The sequence below is a fragment of the Oryza brachyantha genome, chromosome 1 (genome assembly GCF_000231095.2).
Source record: "Oryza brachyantha chromosome 1, ObraRS2, whole genome shotgun sequence".
In the NCBI taxonomy this organism is placed as follows: Eukaryota; Viridiplantae; Streptophyta; class Magnoliopsida; order Poales; family Poaceae; genus Oryza; species Oryza brachyantha.
In genome coordinates, this window is record NC_023163.2 from 16,784,760 (window position 1) to 16,797,136 (window position 12,377).

At 42.9% G+C, this 12,377-nt stretch overlaps 1 protein-coding gene across 1 annotated transcript; it reads left to right on the plus strand.

The window, feature by feature from the left end:
• Positions 1-6,470: 6,470 nt before the first annotated feature.
• LOC102713431 (protein ANTAGONIST OF LIKE HETEROCHROMATIN PROTEIN 1-like) lies at positions 6,471-8,790 on the plus strand. Its single transcript, XM_040520150.1, has one exon. The coding sequence runs from the start codon at positions 6,854-6,856 to the stop codon at positions 8,534-8,536; it is 1,683 nt and encodes a 560-aa protein (XP_040376084.1). The 5' UTR covers positions 6,471-6,853; the 3' UTR covers positions 8,537-8,790.
• Positions 8,791-12,377: the final 3,587 nt, after the last annotated feature.

Consider the following 12,377-nt stretch of genomic DNA (forward strand, 5'->3'; position numbering starts at 1 on the left):
AATCTATTAAGCATAATTAGTACATAATTAGCGAATGTGATGCTACAATAAACATTTGCTAATTGTGAGTTAATTAGGTTTAAAAAATTTATCTAATGAAATGCCTTTATTTATACAATTAGTTTTGTTATCAGTCTATATTTAATACTCCTAATTAACGTCCAAACGTTCGATGTGACAAGAGACTAAAAAAATCTCTGGATCCAAACAGCCTCTACCAATGTCTCTTTCTGCTAGTGATGACTTTTGGTAAGTGCAGCAAATGTATATCAACACAGACTTATAATTGTGTCATGGACTGATATGTTGAATAAAACGTGTATCACTCGTGATATTTTTACTAGACAGGCACAATAGTAAATGATATACTTTTCGTCCAAAATATAAGTATTTCGAGCTATGTTTTGTGGGTATTAAGAAAATAGATGAAAATGATAGAAGTAAAGTCATGGTTGGTTGAGAAGAAAATACACAAAAGAAAATTAAATAGATAATGAGCATGATTGGTTGAGATGAGAAGATGTATACACAAATAACAACATTTTAGGGTCAATGATGATACAAATAGTTTTATTCTGGAACGGAAGAAGCACGAAATAATAATGGTGATTCTCCTAAGTCATGATAGAAGGTCACAAGGTACTGGTTGACACAGCCACATGCCATAAATTATAAAACAAGGTCGATTTCAAGGTTTATTTCTTTTCTTTTTTAATAAGGAAAGTGACGAACGACTTCATAGTTTATTTTTACATAATTCCCGGCAAAGTCGCTTTAAATTACACCCTAATGCTTGATTATTGAAAAGCATTTTTTGCATTTTTGGTATCTTAAGAATGGCTTTATATAGGTTTTTATTTACTCTTTCACAAATAGAGCTAAGGCCAGGTTTGTTTGCAGGGGCTTTATTTTAGTTCCTGTCACGTTGAATGTTTGGACACTAATTAAAAGTATTAAATATAGACTATTAATAAAACTCACCTCATACTCTGGACTATTTCGCGAGATAAATCTATTGAGCCTAATTAATCCATGATTAGCGAATGTGATGCGACAGTAAACATTTACTAATCATGGATTAATTGGACTTAAAAAATTTTGTCTAATGAAATAGCCTTTATTTATACAATTAGTTTTGTTATTGGTCTATATTTAATACTTCTAATTAACGTTCAAACATTCGATATGACAAAAACTAAAAAATATCCATGATCTAGATGGTCCCTACGTGACAAAGATCACGAGAATTCACACAACCAAAAAGTCCAAATTTCAGGGATCCAAAATCACCAAAAACACACTACTTTCGCTCACAGGGGGCGAAGTCAACACCCTCGTACTGCTGTGATTCATTGAGACCCTGTTTGGTGGGTGAAAAGAAAATTTTAGGTTTCACGTCGAACGTTTGATTGAGATTTTTTATCACGAATAAAAGATAAAATTTATAGCTCATTTGGACTGTAGCACTTATATTTAATCATGGACTAATTAGACTTAAAAGATTCGTATCACAATTTCTCTAAAAATGTGCAATTAGTTTTTTCCCATTGTTAGTGCTCTATTTACGTGTTTAAATATTCGATGTGATATTTTTTTAAAAAAAATTGAAAACCCTGGACATCTCTCCCCGGGTCAACTAGGCCTATCAATCTGGCCATCTTCGTCAGCGTCGCCGGCTTATACTCGATCGGCTTTGCGCTTTGTTAATGGCGATTACGAGGCTAAACCATGCCAGCTTGTCACTCTTAGCCATTGATGCGCTGGGCAAGGCGACGTCAGCCTGGCGTCGCGGTGACGGGGGCCGCCTCCACCACCACCCGCACCCCACAGTGACGCACCTGCGTGCGCGCGTGACCAAAACCGCGTGGCCGTTGGCTGCAGCAGACGAGCGGCAGTGGCTCAGTGGACTGCGACGGTAGGTGTGGCCACGAAATGATTTGGTGCACGTACGTCAGCACCTACGGATTTTTGTTGATTCTGTTTCTTCGGGTCATCGGGTGATTATTGTACTTTTTTATAGTTATCTAATAGAATAAATAATGAAATTAAATATTATAAAATTGAAAACTATGAGATTATGAACTTTTCTTATAACATTTAATCGTCTGCTAAACGCATTTATAATATAGGGCAAAAGGTTGATTTCTAACATCAATTTTACACGCAAATCAAAAGACATGACAACTACTGATACGTTGTAAAAAAACAATTAAATAAGTGTTTAGATATTTGACTCTAAATAAGTCCAACCCCTTATATTTCTCATATTAACTCTAGATTACTTCCTCTCTTTTAAGGGAATGATTTGTTTATTTCTTCCCAAGAGGAGCTCAGCCTCATGATCCATGGCATTAATATGAGGCTTATCAGTTTTATCTTGTGTTAACAACTCATTCCCTTCGTATAATCATATTCTTCTTTGTTATGTTGAGATGCTATACCTACTCCCTTGCAGCTTGTCCCTACTCATGTGCCACCTCTCTTCTTCCCTCCCCAAATGCTGGTGAAAGAAGCATATGCCTCTTTTTTTTCTTGTCTCTTACCACTTCCACAACTAGAGATACATCCCTTACCCTACTCAAATTAGACCTCACCGAAATCATTCCATGACTCAATATAACTTCATGTACAATAACAGACTATAGTCACTGAAGAGTCGATGAGCAGGACACATCATTGCTTGTGAGACATAAATTACTAATCATGACATGCACCCAAACGTCAAAATGCCGATTCTTTTTTCAAGAAAAAAATGTAAATGAATGTTTAGCAAATTCATTTGTAGTTAAAATCAACATATTTAAACTTTGACCATTAACATCGATCTCTCCAAATATTTCGGGTTTCAACTTTTAAGACAGAAAGGCTATAACTATCTCAAAAAAACATTTTTGAAGTGCCATAGCCTTGCTACATTAATGCTATAGATTTTATACTACTCCCACCATTTCATAATGTAAGATGTTTGATTTTTTTGTAATATTTGAATATTTGTCTTATTCAAAAAATTATAGAAATATCATTTCTTTTGTTTGTGACTTACTTTATTATCAAAATAACTTTAAGCACGACTTGTCATTTTTATATTTGTACTAATTTCTTGAATACGACGAATGGTTAAACGTTGCGACCAAAAAAGTGAAACATCTTGTATTATAAAATAGAGGTAATAGTAAAACTTGTACACAAGTGAGCACGTGTGTAATTCTTCGTTGGATTATCACTACCAGATAGAAGGTGGGGAAAATATTCAATTTCGACATCCTTTAGCAAACAATGAATCCATCGTAAACATTCAAATAACAATCCTAGGGTGCCCATTCAGATATCATACTGATTGGGGCATAAAAGTATAAGCTGTGTTATTTTGTCTAGATTATTAGTCAGTTTTTATATACATGTTTCTTGAACTGCTAAACGATATATTTTTTAAAAAAAATATTCGTATAGAAGTTGATCATCTTATTTCTAAAATATTATCTTATTTCTAAAATATTTTAATTTTATAGTAATTAATTTTACTGTACGTACCATAAAATAGCTATTTAAAAACTAGACAATATTTCTATCTTTAACGTGGTCTAACCAACAATACGGCCATAAAGAAAAGAAAACGATATGCCAGAACGTGCAACCTCGGACATCCAGAAAGAAAAAAAAAAAGGCGTCTTCATTCATGGATACCGCCCTAGCCCAGTTGGGTTGTGCAGATGGACAAATACGTGTCGAGATGAGTCACAACAAACCAACCAGATTTGACCAAGAACTTAATTAACCTGGTCAGGCCGAACATGGTGTGGCCTCCCAGCATTGATACCGTCATAGTACTCACTTCTATTCTATCATTCACGTCGTTTTGATAAAGTTTGGATCCGACGCTTTAAATATTTAGTTTATAAAAAACAGGTAGACAATATTCATAGATAAGTCTCAGAATATTTTAATAAAATTAAACAATAATTTATTTCATATATTATAACAGAAATTATTATAAAACATATTTTAAAAACCGCAATGTTATAAAATACAACTGGAATTATCAACCTAGACGAGACAGAATTACTCCGCAAGCAGCAGCAGCCGCATTCTTTCGTTCTCTCTACCTACTCCCGATCATGGCCTTCTTTTTCTCTCATTGGCAATTTTTTTTTCTCTCATTCTTTGCTGCGCTTTTTTCTAGTTGACAAAATTTTCCCAGTCGGCCACTAGCTAGCACTGCCCAAACAGGACATGTGCGTCTGGTTTGACCGGCTCGTACTGGTCTTCCTCTCCCGGTTCATACTCCTTTTTTTCTCCTCGCCTCCTTCTCGCTGCCGGTTCATACTGGCTCGTGGACTGTTCAACCCGATTAGATTTCGTTTCCAATTGATCCACTTGTGCGACGACTTCATTAGGAAAAAGGTCTTTTTTGGTGCCAAAGGTCAAATCCCCATGTTTTATATTTATAAGAGACGATGAAACGTTGAGAGTTTTTATGTTAGTTGATGTTTTAACCGATTATATTCGTTTGAACAAGATGTAAGAGGATGTTTAGATGACAAAAGTTTTTGGTGCAAATGTTATATCGGATGTTTGATCGGATATTGGAAAGAATTTTCGGACACGAATGAAAAAACGAATTTCACAGCTCGCATGGAAACTGCGAGACGAATCTTTTTTTAGCCTAATTATGTCATCATTACCACATATTGGTTACTGTAGCACATATAGCTAATCATAGACTAATTAGTCTCAAAAAATTCGTTTCATAATTTCTCACGTAACTGTGTAATTAGTTTTTTAGTTCATCTATATTTAATGCTTCATTTAGATGTCCAAAGATTTGATACGATGTTTTTAGAAAAAAAATTTTAGGAACTAACAACGTCTAAATATCAAAGATGTATTGTCATTTATTAATCTATCACCTTGTTTGGTATGTTCAATGATTCTACGATAGTACTGGTCATATGAATATTGCGGTTGAGGGCAAATCCATATGAACACCAACCACGTAAGATCAAGACTTGAGAGTATACGATACACGTGAAACTTTCTAAAAACATCTCAACTCATTGACTAATCGGTCCGCATAATCCTTTTCCTTCGCACTTTACTAATAAGCCACTTATGTGTAGGTAACTCTTTTTATTTTTTACCTCGAAACCTTGATCGGAAACACCCAGTGTCAATTTCTTTCATACTTTTTTTTATTAACCTCGTCTTTTCACTTATATGTATATTTATAAATTAAATTAAAATTTTAAAACTCAGTTTGAACTTTATCGTCGCATTTTTTATGAATTTTGGTTCCAAGATAGCTAAAAACATGTATCTATAATTTATTTTTAATCATTATAAACTATTTGGCTTACGCTTAACATAAGCCTATGGATACATTGTAAATATAATAAATGATGGATCACAGATTTTTAGATTGTTGCTAATTCGTGTACAGTTTTACTGTATATAAAGGGTCTGTTTGGAGAGCTTTAGATTTCGAGAAACAGCGGCTTGATACCTAGCTTATGAGAATCTAGAAAAGCTTCTAAACCCAACTTCTCCAGCTTTATTTTTCAGAATCTGTCTCAGAAACTGTAAATCGTTTAGAACAGCTTCTAGCAGAAACAGCTTAAAAAAAACTGTTGTTGGGTGAATCTCTTCAAACATACCCAAAGTGCAGTCTTGCACACCGCCTTCACCGGATAGAGGTGCGGCTTGTTCCGTAGCTCCCACCGGCCACCGCCTATGCGGCTCCGCCTGGCTCGTTGGGCGGTTTCTGTGCCGGCCAACAAATCAGCACGGTGCCGCGTCGCAGGCGAGAGTCGCAGAAGCAAATCAGTACGTGGCCGGTGGCCCCGGGCTCTCTCCCCACGTCCCGCCTCTCCCGAAAAGGTCGCCAAAAGAGAGAGGGGCACACGAGGCATGTCGGCGACTGGCGGGCTCGACACCGACGCCGCCGCGGTTTTCCCCCGAACTTTTTTACCGTGATGCCGTTGTCTCTGCCCCGACCCCGGCGGTCATTCTCGCGGATGTGCGGTGCGAGGCGATGCTGCCACGCCGACACGGGGCGCATGGGCGATTCGGCAGGCTGACCGCGGGTCGCATCCCGTCACCCCGTGCATCGCGTGTCCCCCACCCCACACACTGCTACACGCGTTCAAGGATGCGGCCGGTGGCCTCTCCTCCCGTCTCCTCCCGTGGCCGGTATCCGCGAAAGGGCAGGCACGTCCGCGGCCGGTCCACGCGGTGTCGTGCCGGGCCAGCCAGCCTATCCACCGCTATCCCCCACCTGCGAAACCGCGTCACCCGCGGGCACGCATCTCCGCGCGCGCGGTCAGCTCTCAGCTTCCCCGCCGTTTCCTGCTCTCTCTCCACCGCACGCACGCAGATGGGTCCGTCTCGCTCGCCTCCTTCCCCCGCGTTCCTTGTCCCGAAAGCAACCCGGCGTCGTCACCCCCACCGCGTTCCCACCTCGCCATCGTCGTCGTCGTCCTCCTCCTCCCCCTCCTCCCCGTCAACATCGCCCCGATCAGAGCGTATTTATATGGCGCCCCCTTTCACACCAGTCTCCTCCGATCCTCTCCTCTCGACCCCCACCCCCCCAATCGAGCCATCCATCCATCATCATCCACCACCATATCACAAGCAGCCGCAGCGGCAGCAGAGGAGGAAGAGGAAGAGGAGGAGGAGGGTTTCGCCTTCCCTATCTTCTTGACGCGCACAGGCCACCAACAACGCCGCCCCCCACCGCGACGCGCGCGCCACACACACACACACCGACGCGACGCGACGCGACGCGACCGAGCGTGAGGGGAAAGAGGTGCGTGGCCTTGGACTTTTGAGGCGAGCGAACCCCCGCGTGCGTGCGTATATGAGATCCACATCCGGCGCCCGCCCCAGCAGCGGTGGTGGTGGAGGAGGAGGGGGAGGGGGAGGAGAGGACGACGACTACGCCTTCTACTACTCTTTCTTCCAGGACGCCGCCGCCGCCGGTGCTGCTGCATCGCCGCTCAGTCTCGACGACGCCGTTGCGGCCGCAGCCGCCATGACCAACGGGGGACGGAAGCGGAAGCGGGGAGGAGGGGATGGGGCGGACGGTGCCGCCGCGTCCAGGAAGGACGGACCTGGAGGAGTAGACGGCGAGGGGGGCAACGGCAGGAAGCGCTCCATCGCCAAGATACTCACCTCGCTGGCGGCGCTCGAGGCGGAGGAGCACTCCGACCGCGCGGGCGCTGCCGACGCGTCCCGGCGGGAGCTCGCGCTGCTCGAGTCCAACGCCGACCACAAGTCGCAGGCCATGATGGACTACTACACCAAGATGGAGGGGAGCTTCGATGCGGCCGCGGAGTCCGACGCCGCCGCGCGGTCCAAGCGCTCGCGACTCGCCGCTTCGGCCGCCACAGCGGCGGTCGTGGCTACAGAGGAAGGGGCAGCCGAGACGGCCGCCGCGTCGGCGTCACCGTCGCGGGCGAGCGGCGGGGCGGGCCACCACCAGCGGCGGCTGTGGGTGAAGGACCGGTCGAAGGCGTGGTGGGACCGATGCAACAGCCCCGACTACCCGGAGGAGGAATTCCGCCGCGCGTTCCGGATGGGGCGCGAGACGTTCGACATGATCTGCGAGGCGCTGGGCTCCGCGGTGGCCAAGGAGGACACCATGCTCCGCGCCGCCATCCCCGTGCGCCAGCGCGTCGCCGTCTGCATCTGGCGCCTCGCCACCGGCGAGCCACTCCGCCTCGTCTCCAAGCGCTTCGGCCTCGGCATCTCCACCTGCCACAAGCTCGTCCTCGAGGTCTGCGCCGCCATCAAGTCCGTCCTCATGCCGCGCTTCCTCCAGTGGCCCGACGAGGCCACCGCCGCCGTATTCAAGGAGAAGTTCCAGACGACCTACGGCGTCCCGGGCGTCATCGGCGCCATGTACACCACCCACATCCCCATCATCGCGCCCAAGATCTCCGTCGCCGCCTACTTCAACCGCCGCCACACGGAGCGCAACCAGAAGACGTCCTACTCCATCACGCTCCAGGGGGTGGTCGGCCCCGACGGCGCCTTCACCGACGTCTGCATCGGCTGGCCGGGCTCCATGCCGGACGACCAGGTGCTGGAGAAGTCCATGCTGCACCAGCGCGCCGCGGCGGGGATGATGCACAACGCCTGCCTCGTCGGCGGCGCCAGCTACCCGCTCATGGACTGGGTCCTGGTCCCCTACACGCACCAGAACCTGACGTGGACGCAGCACGCCTTCAACGAGAAGGTGGACGAGCTCCGGCGCGTCGCCGTGGACGCGTTCGCGCGTCTCAAGGCGCGGTGGGCGTGCCTCCAGAAGCGCACGGAGGTGAAGCTCCAGGACCTCCCCGTCGTGCTGGGCGCCTGCTGCGTCCTGCACAACATCTGCGAGACGCGCGGCGAGGTGCTCGACCCGGAGCTCCGGTACGAGCTCGTCGACGACGAGACCTCGCCGGAGATACCCGTCCGCTCCGAGGCCGCCAAGCGCGCCAGGGACAACATCGCCCACAACCTCCTCCACCGCGGCCTCGCCGGCACAACCTTCTTCTGACGATCGATCGATCGGTCACACCGCCGCCGCTTCTTGATTGGTTCGCATTCGCATTCCCCCCTTGGTACAAAATCCCGACAAGTAGCGATTCTTTTAGCCACTAGAGTAGAAAGATTTTGGTAGGTTTGGTCAGGGCAAAGTTGGTGAAATGTAAACATCCTGTGAAAAAAAGATTCGAATTTGGGCAGGTTTTGTTTTCAAAATCAAGACAAGATATATACAGTTCAATTTACAACATACATGATTGAATTCTAGAATACTTGCAACATCTGCATTGCTATTGTGTTCTGTGAGAATGTCTTCGGCTCTATCTATGCTTGCAACATCTGCTTTGTTATTGTCGTGAGCGTGAACTCTTCTATTCTTCGTACGGTGTTACGGAGTACTTCAACCATTCATCTTATTAAAAAGTTATATAATTATTAATTATTTTGTTATAATATGATTAATTATTATAAAAATTTTAAGTATGTATTATAATTTTATATATTTGATATAAATTTTGAATAAGACGAATGGTTAATTCTAAAAGTTAGGGAGTACTACTGTACTAGCAGTATGTTTGATTGCCATAAGGCTGGCCGATTGTAGTTTGCAGCTTCGTTTGGTCGAAGTACAGGTAAGTACAGGTACATACAACCAAGTTGCAGTTGTTCGTACGCCTTAATTTGCGACGAACGAATTTGGGCTACTTGCTATCTCCAAGGGAGTACTAAAGCGCGAGTTCTTTTAGGCTGAAAATGTGTTAAACCAATTTGCTAATGTAAACTAAACTAACGTCAAATGAGCTAATTCATTAGTTCATGCTCACACAGTTCTCTCGATTGAAATAGCCAAATAGGGTGGACCAATTTACTCACAAACGGTGTATATGGCGAGCTTTCTGTTAAAATAGGCTATACCAATTTATTCACGTAAAACGAGATTTTTTTAGGATATAATTAATTATGGTTTAGCGAAAAATTTCTACAGAAATATTGCTTAAAACCAATAAATAAACCATTTTTAAGTTTTATATAATTAACATGTAATTAATCATGCAGTATTTAAATTACCTTATTTTATATGAGCAAATTCATTCCGTTTATTTTTATCCAAATGGAACTGGCCCTAATATGAAGTACTGAGCTACTCTAGTGGTGAATGTGACAAGACTATCAATCTTAGCCTAACCTTATCCAAGCTTCTCCTGACCAGTCCTTCCGGTGTTCAATGGTTCATAATTGATCAGTACTAGTACTGTGGTAGTACTTATCTTTAACCCAGATTATCCTTCTAGTTAAGCTTAGAGTCTTATCTTTCGTTTAGTCTCGTGCTTATGTTAGTTAAAATTTAAATTTTAAACCTTAAATTTGGTTTAGATATATAGTCATGACTTTTAATCGCTGAGTATGTATAAGTATATATATAAGGTTTATTTATAAATTATTTTTTATTTCTAAATATGCCACGATCAACCCCTTAGGCCGTTTTTGGCTATACCTTTTAACTACCAGATTTCCTTGTTTTTTTAACGGTTAAACAGTGTTTTTTATGAATTATTTTATAAAATCTATTTTAAAATATTATTAAAATATTATATTAATCTATTTTTTATTTTATAGCTAGTAATTAATTAATCATGTACTAATTTATTACTGCGGTTTTCGTATCGACCCAAGACAAACGTGGCTTAGTCTTTTAGTCTGACGGTGCCTTTGTGTAGATCACAATTCAGTCCATTGAACACCAACCAAAGACACAACAGACTTGTAGGTAGAACCAGGCATGGGTTGCTATGCCTGTGCACAAAGATAAAAGGATGCAATCTTGGAGAGGGGACATGGTACTCCCAGGCTTGCAGAGGGCAGAGCCGATGAAGAGGACTTCTCCAACGGGAGCGACCGACGACCGATAGTCTTGCCGCTCAATGTCCATTCTTGCGGCGTGTAGAAGGCGCGCGCGTTACATTCGTCGGTGCTCTTTTTTTTTACCTATTCGTCGGTGCTCTTTTTTTTACCTATACTTATATTTATAATCTAAAATTTAAATTTTTAATATTAAATTTAGAGTTAATTTTAAGGTTTTTTAACAAAGTTTATTTTCAGCCGTGCTTTACATATATAATTTTTTTATTTAAAAATTATTTTTCGCTAGTAGATGTTCTGTTTTTTAATGAAAACGAAATAATCATCCGAAAGAGGTTTTTTTTAAAAAAAAATGGTCGTTGGGATTGGGAGCAGAGGTCGGTGAAAGTTCTGTCAGAGCAGAGGCACACAGGCGACGCGACGAACCGGCCATCGCCTCGCTGGTCAAACGATCGGCGGAGCTACGGCCGCGGCGCCGTGCTGTCCATGTGAGGTGTGGCGCCGCCTCGGATTTGGACCCCATCTCGATCGTTCACTCACGGCCATTTTTTTTCTCCGCTGTTGCTGCTGGCCGATCGACCTCACCGACCGTCACGTCGCGCGTTGGATGCTTGTGCCGTCCGCCCGCCATTTGTGCGCTTTTGTTCTCGGCCGCCAAACATATGTACCATGATGATCATGATCGGGTTCATGCTCTCCATACCGGATCCAAAACCCCTTATTTACAAGCGGCATCTAGATTTCGCGGAAACCTGGACAAACGGATAGAAACACATGATTTGAATATGTTTTGTCAAGATTTAGAATCCAATTTGATTTTTTTAAAAAAATAAAATTGAGAAAAGAAACTAAACAATTTGGGTTACCAATCTTGGTTGACATAAAAGGCAGGATTTCATAACAAAGTCAAGAATATCTAGATATCATAAGCACTTTTAAATAATACTTGGCTTATACTCCCTTTATCCTTAAATGTTTGACTATTCGTCTTATTTAATTTTCTTTTGTAAAATATATAAACATATATACTCCATATGTAGTATATTTAACAATAAATGAAACGATATAAAAATAATTAATAATTATGTAAATTTTTGAATAAGACGAATAGTCAAACTTGTATAAAAAATTAACGTCGTCAAACATTTAAATACGAAGGGAGTAAGAATTTGGAGCGATAGAATCCGAAAATTGAAATACTATAAGATATAAAAAAGTTCAAATTTTAACCCAGATTCATCGTACTAGGACTATAGCATTGTAAACTTAACCTCCACTGTCCTAAGCAAGCAAGCATATAAACAGACAGTGTCCATAAAGAGGAAGAATAGGATAGGACTAAACAAACAGAAACAGCATATCCTTGGATTCGTTCCAACTTCCAAGCACTGGCAGCACAGCTTAAATAAACAGCAGTGCTGCTATACTTACGACGGCCGTATGCACGACTAACGGCAAAACACGGCGACGTCAAAACTATCGGCACACCGCACACAGCGGCAAAATGCGGCGACGTCGGCTAAATCGTAGATATATCGTACGAATTTATTCGGATCGCTAGGCTTAAGATTTATATATACTAATAAATTTAGATATACATATAAATCTAGAAAGTCTTGTAATATTAAACGGATGGAGTACGGTTGATGCATGGACACGGCCGATATTCTGTTCTTCCGGACGGGAGTACTGCAGTGAAAGGAGTGCCATGCCAGCTACCCAAGTGAATCACAGGAACGCCGTGCCACGTGCCCACGTGTACAGGCACGGCAGCCATCAGATTCGTTTCCAAATCGGCAAAAATATGAGTTTTGACTGTTTCTCGGTTAAATACTCAAAAGCGAACGTACTGCAAACAGTGTGTACTCCAGTACATTCCTGTGTTATGTGTTACTTTCTGTTTTAAAAATATAATTATTTTTATAATTTAAATTTGGTATAGTAATATAATCATTTCTGCACCAATTCAGACGATTTTAATCATTCTAATGATT

What these genes read in the sequence shown, in the direction of transcription:
- LOC102713431 (XM_040520150.1), top strand. Translation starts at nt 6,854, where the DNA reads ATGAGATCCACATCCGGCGCCCGCCCCAGCAGCGGTGGTGGTGGAGGA.